Source organism: Diabrotica undecimpunctata, chromosome 10 (assembly GCF_040954645.1).
Source record: "Diabrotica undecimpunctata isolate CICGRU chromosome 10, icDiaUnde3, whole genome shotgun sequence".
In the NCBI taxonomy this organism is placed as follows: domain Eukaryota; kingdom Metazoa; phylum Arthropoda; class Insecta; order Coleoptera; family Chrysomelidae; genus Diabrotica; species Diabrotica undecimpunctata.
The window spans coordinates 79,490,664-79,507,742 of NC_092812.1; the positions used below are offsets into that span (position 1 = coordinate 79,490,664).

The window sequence follows — 17,079 nt, forward strand, 5'->3', positions numbered from 1 at the left end:
TGTATTAGTAATACAAACTTATAAACTTACGAAAATTGCTATTGAAACCACCATAAAATGAAATTCTTTAATATGCATAGAATCAGATAGGACCAAAATCAATGCAAGACGTGAGTCCATATCTTGGGGCTGGATAATGGATAAGGGGAATTCCAACATGCATTTTAGGGGTCGATTTTCGGCTCTTTCACATATATTAGGCAGTTCAATATCCTCAATAAATTGAGAACAGCTATTGTAACAGTGGCGTGCAGAATGTACAGATTTCATGTAATTTATCTCTTTATATCCAATGTATGTTATATTAATAAAAAAATTGCAAAAATGAACGTATTTAACATCCTTTAAAGATTTAAAATTTAGTAACTATACCCATATTTATACATCAAATTTGTAATAAGTGGTAAAGTACGTAAAGAAATGCAGAAAAAAAGTTAGAATCATTTTAATTAAAAATATGGTGATCTTATGGTGATTCCAGTAAAAATACAGTTTTACTGGAATATATAAAAAAATTGTAGTATATTAATAATATTTAATTAGAATTAGAGCTAGAATTTGTTGAGCTTTAACAATAGATTAAGTGTATGATACTAATAAAGTATTTCAGTGGACCAACCCTAGATTTATTGGCCGGTATGAGTCACCATAAAATCGGGGCATACCTATTCATCTAATAATAATAATATAGTAGTAATAGTAAGGTTGGGATTTGCAACGGGACGGGGGTAGGCTACGATACAATGATATGGGGTGCCGAGAAGAGCACCGCTAACGTGGCGATGATAGTGAACAGAGTGAATATAATAAGGCACAATCTGTCAACCACCATTGCCGCGAATTTCCAGTCTTTTGTGATGTTTGCTGCTTCGTCTTCTTTTCGCAACTGATCGGTTATGAAGCGGATCTCCTTCAGAATCATGGCTAGCTCGTAGTCGGCACTGATACAGGAGTGATTCGCTACGATGGTTTCATGAAGACGCGGCCCACCGCCAACACTTGCCCCGTTTGTTCCATTTCCACCTTCCTCGTTTTGTCTATACGATAAATGACAATGATTACTAATCAGATTAATTAAATTAATTTATTATGGCTATATGTAGTATGTTTTATTAGTACACGTAAATATATAAATAAATATTAAGATATATAGACTAGGGAAATAAGGTTTTTTTCGTGACACTGAATCGGCCAGGCAAACGACAATTGTTTTGAGTAGTATTGACCTCTCTAACAAAAACCTATATGTTTCCTGCAGTCAACTTTTTGGACCTCATTAGTTATTAACAAATTAAGGCCAAAAACGGTCAATTTCCCTTTTTTCGATCAGCAAAAAGTGAAGCATTTGAAACAAATTTAAGAGTAATAGACTTATAAGTTATATAAATACCTTCAAAATAGCGTTTTTAAATGTTTTTATACTTATTTGTTGCTTAGAAAGTTGCTAACTAAGTCAAAATTTTTTTTTTAAAATTAACTTTATTATTCCACATTACACGGAATCTTGTAGTGCTTAAAATATGATCAAAATTTCGAAGCAATCGGTCAAATTGTTTAAAAGTTATTTGTTTATCCCAAATTAAATTTTTTGCCAACAATATATGTCAGAAAATGATCAAGTTACAGTCGTTTTACGGATAGCTTATGAAAGAAGAAGGACCATTCTATAAACTTTATAAAAAACAAAATAAAGAAAAATGATTTTAAATATTGCAAAACCATTTTGTAAAAACATGTCAATTTTTTGCCTATAAACAATTACAATAACTTTTAACTGTTGCCTACAGGAACATTTTTTTTCATATTTGGAAAGCTTGGAAATTTAAAAAAGAAAAAAAATGTCTTAGGAGAATTTGGGACGAAGTTAGTTCTTTTTTAATTAACAGCAGCTTTGTTTATAACAATTTAAAGATCTAATTAGCGTCATTTAAAACAAAATACTTTAAAGTTTTAACGTTCAAAATTAGAAAAAGATTGCCTTTTAATAGAGTCGTCGATAAAGCTTCAACGTGTGGTCCTAAAAATCGGAACTTCAAATATTTTTCTTAATATTTTACTCTCAAATATTCTCATTTGATTTTCATTAGTGGTTGAAAGAGTCCACGTTTCACATCCATATGTGACCAAGTAAATTTGTATGTTATATCCAGAATATTTTTCATGTATACCTCTTAACATATGTGTTTGGTCTATAGTTGACTCTGGTCTGAAACCACATTGGTATTCACCAATTATTTCTTCCGAAAATAATTCAAGGCGGCTGTATATAATTCCTTATAATACATTGTAGGCGACATTTAACACTGTTGTGCCCTTATAATTTTCGCAGAGTCGTTCGTCTCCTCCTTTTTATACAGGAAATGTGATTCCTACTTTCCAATCCTCTGTGATGACTTCTAGTGCCCATATGTGGCAGATTAGTTTATGGATACGCTTTCATAGCACATGTCAACCATTCTTTATCAGTTCTGTAGTTGTTCCATCTGTGCCAGGCGCGTTGTTATTTTTCAGATATTTTATGATGTATATAGTTTCTCTTAATGTTGGTTTCTCAACTAGTTGTTCTGCTATGTGATAAGTTTCTGCAGTTCCTGTGCGATACCTTGCATTTTGCCTGCCTGCAGCATGATTTGGACATTACAGGTGCCCCATCGCAATTCCGTCATTAAGTCTTTATTCCGTAGTTCTAGACGTTGTCCGTTAGCCCGTCTGGTTTGTACGTTATACACTTCCCCTTCACTTCGCTTTCCCCTTCACTTTCCCCGCTACGTACAATAATTAAACGCGATCCATTATTTGCAGACTTTTTTAATATACACCATACTGTCCATACTTTCTTAACTGTATCTTGGATATCAAGTTTCGTCAAAAGTTGCTTGTACCAACAAGTTTTTAATAAAGCCGAATCTCTTATTAAGATTGTTGTATATATTGGAACATATTTTCTGTGCTTCAGTATTTTCTTTACGGGTACTTTTTTCAAAAATTACATTCACACCAGTACTTGCACTGACACTTTCAACATCAGTGTTATATCGCAATAAATACGCAATATTTTCAACCACAATATCCCACGGATGCCACATCCCTATTCAGAATATTTAAATTACACTCTACTAACGAACTGCTACTTCACTATTCAAAATTATTAAATTACAGCAAAAAATAGTATACACTCTGCCAACGAACTGCTTCTCAATTTACTAAAAAAGTCGGTTGTAAAAAAGAAGGAATCAAACCGCATTTTCAGCATTCTACAATAGTAGGAAATACCAGCAAAAATAACATAAAATAGCAATTTTAAGAAGATAAATATAAATAATTTCTAACAAATAACACCTCATTTAATTTTGAGCTATTTATAATAATAGTGAGAATAAAAAACACGTTTTTCCCCACAAACCATAATACATGTACACTTGCCAGAATATACAAGCTCAATAATCAACGACAGACTACATAATGACAAATAGAAAAATAATAAGTCTTTATGAAACCAGAATAAAAATACATAAAAAAAGCTCAGCAGAAACATGTAAGACAAACTCAGTAATTAAGTATCAAAAGTTGATAACAAAAATATTTTTAATTAAACTTACTTTTTTTTTCTATTGTTTTCTTATGATTTTTAATTTTTTTAAAGCATATTTGCCTACTAAGGACCAATTTAAAAAGATACAACAGCTTTACCAAACACATCTTCTTTAATTTTTGTGTAAAATAAAATCAAAACATAAGTAGCTATTTTCTAATACTTCAATAAAGCTATAAGTCAATATGTTGCTTATACAAAATTTCCACCAATATTGTAGAACTAAGAACTTCTAGCCTTGCGTTCACCAGCCTGTCCATATCCATTGCCCTAGTCGTCAAACATTTTCTGGTCTTTTTGTCAGCTCTCGGTCGGATTTTTCACTCGTATCTTATATTACTTCCGTAGCTCGAACTAGGTAAATATATAGAGCAGCTTAGGTTTTTACTTTTCAGTTTTTCGACAAGAAATCGACTCCATCACTGTGTTCAAATACCAATAAATACACGAACAAAAAGAAAAAACACTTTTAATTCTCAAGGTTTATAAAATAGGAATTATTTGTCTCGTAAAATACAGAGAGCGACAATGTTGGGTAGAAGTACGAAATGTTTGTTATTATAAATTTGCTAATATTGAAGATTTAAAACAGTTATTTACAGAAATTAGAGAAAAATTATATGAGTTGTAGCTTGTTATAATCCAAAGCCTTCTTTATAAATATTACAACAAAGTCGATAGATATTGCATTGTCTTCTCTAGTTTGCCATCACAACGTCGTAAAATTGATTAAGATCATAGGAGAGAACCGTTGCCTTAATCAATTTTACGACCGACGTTAGGATCCTCATAAGTTCTATAAAACGCAACCCTTGCTACTTTCTTCTCCATTATATTCTTCTCAAAATGTCTTGCTTAAATTATTTAAGCGGTTCTTGGTTAGTCTGTGTGACAAAGTTTTTGCTCCATATGTTAACGCTTTCTTTATTAGTGTTCTATATACGGTCAGATTTATTTTTCTGGATAGTTTTGATAGTTTTTGATTTGATCAGGGCATGGAGTTAGAATGTCTACATTATAAAAAAAAGCACCTGGCGCTGGCGTATCATAAGGGCTTCCACATTTCTTCACTCTCTTATAACTTGTCTTGAATGAAAGATCTTTAATATTTTATATTGCCTCTAACTCTTGTTTCTTCCGACCTCGAATGGTTATTAGGTTTCGGAAGGCAGACGGGTCACTATATTTCTTTCATCTACATACTCATTTACCGAGTGGTTGCCGGTATAAGCAATCCCCTACTAACTAACCAACGGCTTCGGGCAGATCAGTTAGTAAGTGATAGGGCACTTTTTTGTCCTGGGGTTGAGAAATTGGCCCCAAAGGCGGATTGATGGAATAACGAAGTAGAAGGCAACGAGAAACTACTACATTAAAGATCATCAGATTTCCCTAAAACAATAACCATGAAAAATACGGACCACATGGTCAATCACATGGACCATAGTCCGCGGCAGACTATTAATGGTTGAGAGGTGCTAAGAATCTCCGCAAGGAGAAGCCATCCGAATGTGGCAAATAAGGATATAGAGAACAGATGCTTTTTAAATTTCGGGACATGGAATAGATATCTCCAGCAGAATCCAAATACCCGTTGTAAATTTTGTTCCCTTTTCGGATGGAATACTGTTATTACAAATACAGGGTACGACAGTGAACATTAATATACTGCAAGTGTATGCTCCAACTGCAGATAAATCAAAAGCTGAAATAGAACATTTTTATGAAAAACTCAAACAACTTTTCCAATACACATTTAATGAAGAAATTACAATAACAATGGGCGATTTAAATGCAAAGATAGAAAAAGAACGAGTGGACAGTATAATAGGTGATTATGGTTTAGGAACACGAAATGCTAGGGCAACAGATTGGCTCAATTTTGTCAAGACGAAAACCTGGCGATTATAAACACATGGTTTCGGTCAACACCCTATTGACTGTATACCTGGAGGTCACCACAGGATAATAAACAAAATTGCATTAGAAATCCGATCGACTTTTCACTAACCAATCTAAGATGTAGAAATTCCATTATAAGCGTTAAGACTTACCCTGGAGCCGATGTCCCATCAGACCATAACCGCCTTGTTTCAAAAATGAAACTGAGGGTAAAAAAAAATAATAAAATTCTAAAGTTCTAATGTGAACATTTAGTTGCTCAAGATAAACGAAATACTTGCTGAGGTTTCAACTTGTATAAATCAAGAAATAAAAAGATTAACATTAGAAATAAGAACAGTGAGAATGTGAACATTATGTGGAGCAAAATCAAAAATTCTATTCTACAGACACAGAACGAAACTCTACAAAAGAAAGCCGAAAACCTTGGATGATTCGAGAAATACTGAAAATTAGTTAAAAAAGAAGAAAAGATAGAAACAAACAGCCAGATAAATACAAAGAAAAATATAAATTAATAAGGAAGTAAAAAAAGATAAGGAAAAGTGGATGATGAAAACATGCATTGTAATGAAGGAATTGCAGAAAAAACGTGATCATTATAATTTACATAAGTATGCAAAAGTTATCTGAAAAACTACGAACAAACACACCTAATAGATTAATTGACAAAAACAAAACCCTATTATTAAAACAAGTATGAACTAAATATCATGAAGATCTTTTTATTGACACAAGAACAGAACAAATAATACAAAGTGATAGCGAGGAAGCTCGAAAAATATTAAAATCTGACGTCCAACATGCTATAAACAACTCAACATCTGGCAGAGCCCCTAGGCCAGATAAAGTTCTCATCGAGCTGATTAAAGTTATAGATGAAGACAATTTAAGCGCAGTAACTATCCTCTTTAACAACATATACAAATCTGGTGAGATAGCTACAGAATGGCTACTGTCGACCTTTGTTCCGCTACCAAAAACCAAGAATTCCAAACACTGTAATGACTATAGATTGACCAGCTTAATGTCACAACTATTGAGAAGATTTTTAAAGGTTACCTATACAGACAAGAAAATTTAGAAAGTATAAAACCGATATGAGTAATAGACAGTTTAACTGTCGTAATAGCTTTGGAGCAGTAAAAGCTCTGTATAGTTTCACACCTCTTGCTAAAAAATGTCGAGACAAATAAAACGAGCTTTTCGTCGCATTTATAGACCATGAGACAGCTTTAGACAAAGTTAAACATTCTCATGAAATGTCTAAAGCGAAAAGGACTCGACAGAAATGATAATAACACAGTGAGAAATTTCTATTGGAACCAATAGGCTCTGGTAACATTATATGGAAATAGCACGGATAAGCAACAGATAAGTAGAGATGTGAGACGAGACAAAGCTGTGTACTTTCACCATTACTATTTAATATATACTCCGAAGATTTATTTACACAAGCACTTGAAAACTGTACAGAATGGATCAAGATTAATGATGAAAATATAAATATCCTTCGTTATGTCGACGATACAGTGATTATCGCTGAAAGTAAGAAAGACCTGCAGACGCTACTTAACACAATTTGTGATACTAGGGAACAGTTTGGTTTAACAATAAACAAAAAGAAAACAAAAACTATTGTTATCAGTAAGAGATGTAAAGTCATAACAAGGATCCAGATAAAAATGAAGATATTGAACAAGTGGACAAAATGAAGTACTTACGTGGGTCTGGATTACTGAAGATCTAAATCCGAAATCAGAAATTCGATCAAGAATAGAGTAATCAAGTGCAGCCTTTTTGAAGATGAGGAAATTTCTGAGTAATCAAAGACTCAATCTGCAAATCCGATATCGGACGGTAAAATGTTATATATTCTCTTTTCTTCTTTATGATGCCAAAGCTTCGACTGTTAATGCCTTATTGAGAAAGCTGGAAACGTTTGAGATGTCGCTTTAAAAAAAAAATATAAAATTTTGTGTTTTGATAATTTATTTTTAGTCCAATTTTTAGTGCAGATGCTCTGAATGACCAAAATGCTTCAGTTAGAGAGCTTCTTTGGACCTAGCAGTGATATCATATCATCTAAATATCCAATTACTATTAAATATGGTACCGCTCCTGTTATTCTGAGAATCTCGAATTATTTTTTTTAGTGTAAGTAGCGATAGTCAATCTCCCTGTCATTTTTATAATTGAAAGGCTTTGCAATTTTATTCTGGACTCTGACTGTTCGCCTGTTAGTTCTGTTAGTCTGTACTTACGAGTGTTAGTTCTATTAGTTTCACAAGGTGCGGCGGTATTTGAAACTTCAACATAGCCTAAAGCAATTTATGTCTATTTTCGGAGTCATAAGCAGATTTGAAGTAGCGGAACCAAAAATGTGGTGGCTATCGACGTCAAATTCTAGTGATTTCTTAACAATTTTTCATACTGTAAAAATTTGGTGGTGTAGAGTTGTGTTTTATAGGGGTAGCACCTTTTATTGAGATTACCAAACCGAGCGTCATAAACGGGAGATGGTGCTTGATAACTAGTCTTCATAAGACATCTAACGCTCACTTAACGCACCCCAGGCAACTGCATTGGTTTGCGAGCTAACTAAGTGAGGTTAGCCAGATAAGGCAAAAATTGAAAATTTCACCGAGTGATTGCCACTGAGAAACCACTACATTAAAGGTTCATCAGAATATCCTTGGATATTTGTCATGGCAATCACAAACCACCAAGAAAAGATTACTTATCATGGACTTCAAAAAAATCAAGATCCAGTAGGGAAGATGAAGAAGAATGCAAAAGATTCTCACTTAATATAAAATTGAGGATAAAAGCAATAAAATATTACATTTTATTTACTTTATTGTATGGGATGGAAAACTTAAAATTAAAGATAGAACAAATAAAGAAATTAGATGTATTTGAAAAGTGGTGCTATATACAGATTCTTAAAATGCCGTGGATTCAAAGAGTTACTAATGTCAAAGTACTGAGATGATTACAAAAAAAGCGCAAAATGATTAAAATTGTTAAAATCAGAAAACCTAGAATACTTGGACCATATTACTAAGGGTAAAGAAGTATAAGCTGCTAAGACTTATCATCCAAGGCAAAATCAAGGGTTAGAAAAACGTTGGCCGAAGAAGAATGCTATAAGTGCAGCTTAGAAGATCTCTTCAGAGCAGCTGCAAATAAAATACGAAGAGTTATGATGATAAGCAACCTACGATAGAAGAAGGAAACCCAAGAAGAAAAAGGATTTGAATAGTTGTTGCTTTGTTAGATCAGAAGTGGTACTGGTGTCCCTCCACTATGTATACGACGCAGAGGAGCATTTTTCTGTATAGAAAATTAGACGATAATTATGATGCTTACATAATTATCGTACACCACCATGCCTTCCTTTTTTAACGTGGATACACATTACGTGTTCCTAGTTTTCATTTTGCAGGTATTTTCATTGCCAGATTTTAGTTAGTAACTTATGCATGTGTTTTAAAAGGTGATCGTCGCCGTTTTTAAAGAGTTCAACAGGCAGATTATTAGAACTAAAGGTGTTATTTTCGTATCTTCAAGATGTAACACATTGGATATGTGAAAGAAAAAACATTAATTCATAAAAAAAAACAAGTGGAGTAAAACGACCATAGAGACAGAACTACTGAGGACAGAGCAGTAAAAATAGCAGGAGATCTAGCAAAAGCACACTATATACTTATATGAATGAAGAATAAGATCAAATCTAAATTTAAATATTTTCCTGAATTTTCCACAATTTTTAAGATTTAGAAAATTGCGGAATGATAATAATTTTCATAATTTTTATTAATAAAGTTCGGACACTACCTGTTGTGGCATGTGTAATTTAAATATTATGTTTATATAGGAGGTCTCAATGATTGGTTGTAATGAAAATAACATTTTTGACTAACTAATTTTTGACATCTTGATTTCCACTCCAGAAATCGTTTTCAAAAAAGATTATTATACAAATTCTGGGATATTCTCAGTCTTTTCACCAATGTACCATTGGAGAAAATTTTAAAAATAATAGGCAAATTAGGGAGGGATGATACATTGACAACAAAAACGTATCACGCAATTACTAACATTTTACTATTTTCGTTACAAATAAGCCACAATGTAAGTTTAAAATAATTTTATATTTGTAGTTTCGGTTTCCACTTCGAAAATCGTTCTTAAAATACAAACATTAAATTAAAAAAAATATATTTGGTATTCTCCTAATAAGTTGTTTTATCAAACAAAATATTAATAATCACATCAGGGCTTCCTCATCTACATCACCTCAACCTAGTTCTGCACCAGACCAACAATCTCTACAACCTAAAAGTTACTCTTCCATAATCCTTCATCAAAATATTTTTAAATTACCAACAAACAAAGGGAAAAAGACTAAATTGAATTAAGACAAAAAACCAAAAAACACGCTAAAGGAAATGCTGAAACCAACAGAAGAATTATTTAGCGACCAAAATTCCAGTTATCCCTTAAGCTATGAGCAATAGATTTCTTCGAATAATGTACAGGATCTTCAGACCCACAAGGGGTCCGCGAAATTCTTCTACAAATTGATCCAAACTTCCATATTGAGGCAAACAGCGACACCTCTACTGACACATATTAATATCATAATAACATTCACTAGTTTATTTCAATGGTTATTACACTCTTTTAGAAATGTTACAAATACTGATCTCAAAATACAGAAATGATTCTATGTATACAAGAAGCTCATTTGAAAAACAACACTGCACATACTAAACAACTTTAATTGTTTCGATAAAAATCGACAAGAGGCTAAAATAGCCAGCGGAGGAGCAGCGATATACATTAAAAACGACATTAATGGCATAGCAATACCATTAGAAACAAACATCGAGGCAATTGCAGTCAGAATTAAAAACGTAACTACCTTTTCCGGATGCAACATATACATTCCTTCCAACCATAAATTAACCATAAGGAAATATCGAACTTCTTAGACCAAATACCTACTTGGTGGAACCATAAATGTAAACAAGCAATATAACAATCCAAAAAAAGCGTTTAATAAATTTAAACAACAGAAAAATTAAGAAAACTCTTCAGAAATTTAAACAATTAAGATTTATAACTAGATTTACTATCAAAAAAGCAAAACTCGACTTTTGCATAACATACTTTTTAACATTTGACAGTTCTACTCCAATGACAACTGTATGAAAAAAAGGAAAAAGAAGAAGTCGATAAATCTGTTAGAGCAAAATAATATAATATATATATATCCCAAAAGAAAATATCAAATATACTGGCATTAGTTTATGAAAAAACTCAAGCGACGCAAACTATTCACCAAATTTCTTAAAAAAGAAAAGAAATGAAGAAAAATATACATAATATTCATTCATAGTTAGTCATAATATAGATTATGAATATCAAAACAACAGCGAAATAAGCTTTCCAATATCGATGGATGAATTAGAAGCGGTAATGAAAAACTGTAAGAACTCGTGTCCTAGAGCAGATAATATATCCATTATTTTTCTAAAAAACCTCACCTGCCCATCTAAAGAATACTTACTGAGTATCTACAACCTAATCTTTTCGAAAAATTTATTTTCAAAATCCTGAAGAAATTCAATAATAATTCTTATTCCTAAACAAAGTAAATCAAAATCAGATCCCGACATATTCAGGCCAATATCTCTTTCTCTCTTATGACGGTTTCGCAATTAAACAACACTGTATTGAAATATTTCATTAGTGAAGCCTACGATTCAGTAAGAAAATATTTAATTTTAAAAACGCCTAGCGAATGGAAAATTAGAGGTAACGTTCTCCGATATATATCAAACTTATTAAAAATAGACAGTTTCAAGTTAAGAGTAGACGGCGTCTATTCCTCACCAAAAAATTAAGAAAATGGTATACCACTGCGCTCGAACCTTTAGCACTATTATGTTTCTTGTAGCTATCAACTGCATTACGGCAAAAATTAAACATGCTGTAAAAGCTAGGCTATATGCAGACGATTTAATTATACTTTGTAGAGGGAAGAACCTAACAACCATCCATAACCATGTCCAAAAAGCCATAAATTATATTGAAAAATGGTCATTCATATTAAAGAACTTATATTTAAATGGAGGACAGCTTAAATATGTAGACCAATTTAGATTCTTTGGTATGATTCCAGTTATGCTTGGAATACATTTGTTACGATCACTTGCAAATAAAAAATGGGGCGGCGACTCTTCTACATTAGTACCCATCTGCAAGACCCTAGTACGTTTCAAACTTGACTACGGCTCAATCGTTTACAACTCCTCCTAAAAACGTACTTAAAAACAATAAATGTGATTCAAAATACAGGTCTTCGAATATCCTTAGAAGCACAAAACACAAGTCCAATACAAACCATTAACTGGGAGACTGGAGAGATCCCACTTGCATTTAGAAGACAATATCTAAGTATTTCTTATGTCGCTGTAGTATTATCTAATCAAGATAATCTAGTTATACACAACGTATTCGCTAACAGCTTTAAAAGTTGTTGTTTCCAAACTTCAAATCGAACTGATTACCCTTTCTATTGCCGCCTACAAACCTACTTGTTAAAAATAGGTATCAATTTTCCAGAAACCTACGATATCTGCTTAATTCACACCCATCCTCCTTGGACAATTCGCCTTCCTTCTACTGATACCAGCTTATTGTGCCTAGACAAGTCAGAAATGCTAGCAAGTCAAATTAATCAAGAGTTTTTTAAAATATTAAGTAAAGATAGTAGCTGTTTCAAAGTTTACACCGATGCTTTCAAAAACGAAGACAAGACTGGGGCAGCAATTAACTTATCAGATTACACACAAGCTTACAAATTACCTTCAAATACAACAACGTTCTCTGCTGTACTGTTTGCTATACTAAAAGCACTGGTTCTGATACTTAACAAAAATTTAAAAAAAAATGTCATTATTATAGATTTTCTCAGCTCAATAATGGCATTGGATTAACTCTACTGTGATTGAGGGCTATGATGTATCGTTTATGTGAAATAATTACATGCTGTAAACTCCGATTTTAACACATTTATGTAAAAATTTTCAAATCGGTATGATGTAAGAACTACGTATAACGGGTTGCCTACCTTGATATGTAATTTATCTATATGTAAATGTAATTTTTAAGCTGTCTAAAATTAGGTGCCGTTTTCGCTCTTAGTTAGGTTATGTTATTGTATGTAATTTGTGGAAACAAGTTACTATTTTTTTATAATTATAATAAAATAAACTAATGGCTTCAATTAAAAAGAAAACAACCAGGAAACAATTGTAAGTGATGTTAGACTTCATAAAAATAAATAGTGCTTACTGGCAAAATAGTCAAGGAAGGCTAAAAAAAGTAGCCCAATTGTGAGAGGAATTTGCTATCATGGTAAATACAGTAGATGGTGGCCCTAAAAAACAGGAGAACAATGAAGACATGTAAGAAGATTAATTTCTGTTACTATCAAATTTAATAAATGCTAAATTTTTAGGTGTTCAATGAGTGGAAGATTTTGCAACTCATTTCAAAGATTCATCTTGGGGAGCCCCAGATTATAAATACATTGAAGTTTAAAAGTAAAGATTAATTATTGATGTATTATGTTTATTATGGTGTATAATATTTTTCAGAAGGAAAAGGAAGTCAACCTGTAAAAATTAAAAATGCAATAGTTTTATTTAAAATTCTATAAACATATCCTTTATAAAATTATATTTCAATTATGGAATAAACTGAATATAAACATTTTTATTTAACAATTTTATAACTCAAAATTGTTTAGCCACTTTTTTTGTTTTGTCTTGATCTTTGTGTTATTCTTTTTGATTTTGTAACTAATTGTAACATAAATATGTACCTACATATTATGAAATATACTAATTATAAACACTTTTATTTAACAATTTGTTTTTATTTTTTTTTATTTTACAACACGGAAGTTTGCAGGAATAATACTTTCATATTCTCTAAGGGTTATGAGCACATTTGGACCATTTTATAATATATTTTAGTTTGTTTTACCATTATCATTAGTCAACATCAATGCAACACAGGAATATATGTTTCCAGCTTTAACAGAGCTGTAATGTAAAACCCTGTGCTTGTACAAATAATTCTTTAGGACAATCCTCCATTCACCCCTGTGTCTACCAACTCTTCTCTACATTCTAACTCCAATAGATTTTAAATCATCCTCTAAATTGTCTTGATACCTAAGTCTTGGTCTTCTTCAGCTTTATTGTCCCATCAGCCCTCTTCTGTTAAAAACCTTTCCGACTGTTGCACCTACCTCTTGCCTGATGAAATGCTCTATCCATGTAAGGTATGCTACCTTAATGAATTTTATGTCAGGTTCCACAAAGGTTCTATACAACCCAAAGTTGTAATGCCTGTGCTACAAACCTTGTTCTTTGTAGTAGTATATTTTAGGTGTATTTGTAGGTTTACTTTGTGGTATATTTTAGGTTTGTGTTAATTTTTGAAATTGTATTCTTTACTTGTATGTTTTAATTTTCCAAGGGTTTTAACAAATTTTGGACTACTTTGTAATATATTTTAAATTTGTTTGTTTTAAACTTTTTGCAATTAATTGTAACATACAGGTTTTATATTTTTAAAGATTTTTATTTAACAATTTTATAACACAAAGTTTGTATAAATATAAATCATATAATTATAAAATAAACTAAGGATAAACATTTTTATTTAAATATTTTATAACATAACATTTGCAGCGATAACACTTCTTTATATTCTCTAAGGGTTTTCAAAACCTTTGAGCCAGGTTGTAATATATTTTTATTTTGTTAGTGTTGTGTCATTTTTGTAATTAAATGTAACATACATGATTTATGTTTTTGATTTTAACAATATATAAACATTTTTAATTTAATATGTTATAATACAGTTTGCAGCAATATAATATCTTTGTATTATCTAAACATTTAAAAAAAAATTGAGCCACTTAGTAATATGTTTTAGATTGTTTGTTTTGAGCTTTTTGTAATTAGTTGAAATATTAACATTTATATCACTAAACTATACTAGATTATAAAACTCTATCATATATATTATAAAATGATGAAATATCACTAAATTGTAAAATTATATGACTAAACTATATTTGATTACAAAACTATATCACTATTTATCATTGTGAAATAAATAAATTATGAAAATATTAATAAGTTTTTGTTTCACTACACAAAGTTTGCAGCAATAACACTTCTTATTCTCTGTGCTTCCAAAACCCAACCATTGTTTTGATTTGCCTTCTTTGGAATCATTTCCATGAGAACTACAGTCTGTACTTCATCTTTTTCACCATTTTGGCACCAAGTGTTCCACTATCCCTGCAGCTATTTCTGTTAATACTTTACTAAATGTACTTTGTTCCATTGAAAATAACAGGTTGTTACCAGTACATTTTTGGTTACTTCCATTTCCTACAAAATTAAGTAGGGAGAGAACCTTTAATTCTATTGCAATTTAGTTAGGCTGGTTATCTATTTCAAATGGGTTACTGGTGTCCCGTAACTGACGTTGCTCTACATTTACATAATTTCTTTCTGCCACATCATTCAATTCATTGAGTAATAAATTTACAAAATCCATTTTTTCAAAAACAAACAAGAAGCCAAAAGTTAGGTTAATTTGAATATCTGACAGATCTTCAGGATATGACAGAACCGAAAATAACGTTTTATGTAATTTTCTGCTGTGGCTTGGTCATTTTACGCATAGCAACGCAGGGCATGATACATCATACCGTTTTTACATATTATGTTTTGAGAACTGTAATCTGATGTACGTTTTCTGAATTTTACACTAGTATGTAATTATTTACGTAAATGATACATCATAGCCCCCATTAACTTCGTGCAGCTTGGTTAGGGAGGTCTTCAGTACATCCTGCCATAGTGTATTAATCTTTTCTTTAAAATATGCTTTCAGGTCGATCTGTAGAGATCATATAAATTCATATTCTCTTCTGCGTTTGGGTTAGTAGTTGCATTTTTTGTTATTTTGTGTAATCAGGTAAAATTAACTTTAATGCTCATAGTTTTAGTTCCTTTTTAACGAGAAGGAGTAGCGGATAATGGGGGCTATGATGTATCATTTACGTAAATAATTACATACTAGTGTAAAATTCAGAAAACGTACATCAGATTACAGTTCTCAAAACATAATATGTAAAAACGGTATGATGTATCATGCCCTGCGTTGCTATGCGTAAAATGACCAAGCCACAGCAGAAAATTACATAAAACGTTATTTTCGGTTCTGTCATATCCTGAAGATCTGTCAGATATTCAAATTAACCTAACTTTTGGCTTCTTGTTTGTTTTTGAAAAAATGGATTTTGTAAATTTATTACTCAATGAATTGAATGATGTGGCAGAAAGAAATTATGTAAATGTAGAGCAACGTCAGTTACGGGACACCAGTAACCCATTTGAAATAGATAACCAGCCTAACTAAATTGCAATAGAATTAAAGGTTCTCTCCCTACTTAATTTTGTAGGAAATGGAAGTAACCAAAAATGTACTGGTAACAACCTGTTATTTTCAATGGAACAAAGTACATTTAGTAAAGTATTAACAGAAATAGCTGCAGGGATAGTGGAACACTTGGTGCCAAAATGGTGAAAAAGATGAAGTACAGACTGTAGTTCTCATGGAAATGATTCCAAAGAAGGCAAATCAAAACAATGGTTGGGTTTTGGAAGCACAGAGAATAAGAAGTGTTATTGCTGCAAACTTTGTGTAGTGAAACAAAAACTTATTAATATTTTCATAATTTATTTATTTCACAATGATAAATAGTGATATAGTTTTGTAATCAAATATAGTTTAGTCATATAATTTTACAATTTAGTGATATTTCATCATTTTATAATATATATGATAGAGTTTTATAATCTAGTATAGTTTAGTGATATAAATGTTAATATTTCAACTAATTACAAAAAGCTCAAAACAAACAATCTAAAACATATTACTAAGTGGCTCAATTTTTTTTTAAATGTTTAGATAATACAAAGATATTATATTGCTGCAAACTGTATTATAACATATTAAATTAAAAATGTTTATATATTGTTAAAATCAAAAACATAAATCATGTATGTTACATTTAATTACAAAAATGACACAACACTAACAAAATAAAAATATATTACAACCTGGCTCAAAGGTTTTGAAAACCCTTAGAGAATATAAAGAAGTGTTATCGCTGCAAATGTTATGTTATAAAATATTTAAATAAAAATGTTTATCCTTAGTTTATTTTATAATTATATGATTTATATTTATACAAACTTTGTGTTATAAAATTGTTAAATAAAAATCTTTAAAAATATAAAACCTGTATGTTACAATTAATTGCAAAAAGTTTAAAACAAACAAATTTAAAATATATTACAAAGTAGTCCAAAATTTGTTAAAACCCTTGGAAAATTAAAACATACAAGTAAAGAATACAATTTCAAAAATTAACACAAACCTAAAATATACCACAAAGTAAACCTACAAATACA

General features: G+C 31.1%; 1 protein-coding gene and 1 long non-coding RNA gene across 2 annotated transcripts in view; one reads left to right on the forward strand and one right to left on the reverse strand.

Moving 5' to 3' along the window:
- Positions 1-439: 439 nt before the first annotated feature.
- Positions 440-17,079, reverse strand: part of nAChRalpha7 (nicotinic Acetylcholine Receptor alpha7) — a 530,333-nt gene continuing 513,693 nt past the window's right edge. The window contains exon 9 of the mRNA XM_072546893.1: positions 440-1,037. Coding sequence (XP_072402994.1) covers positions 734-1,037 — 304 coding nt within the window. The 3' untranslated portion in view covers positions 440-733. The remainder of the gene's footprint in view (positions 1,038-17,079) is intronic.
- On the forward strand, positions 12,538-14,087 carry LOC140452565 (uncharacterized). The gene is made up of 3 exons (XR_011952213.1): positions 12,538-12,978; positions 13,032-13,116; positions 13,171-14,087. It is a non-coding gene; the product is annotated as an uncharacterized lncRNA (long non-coding RNA).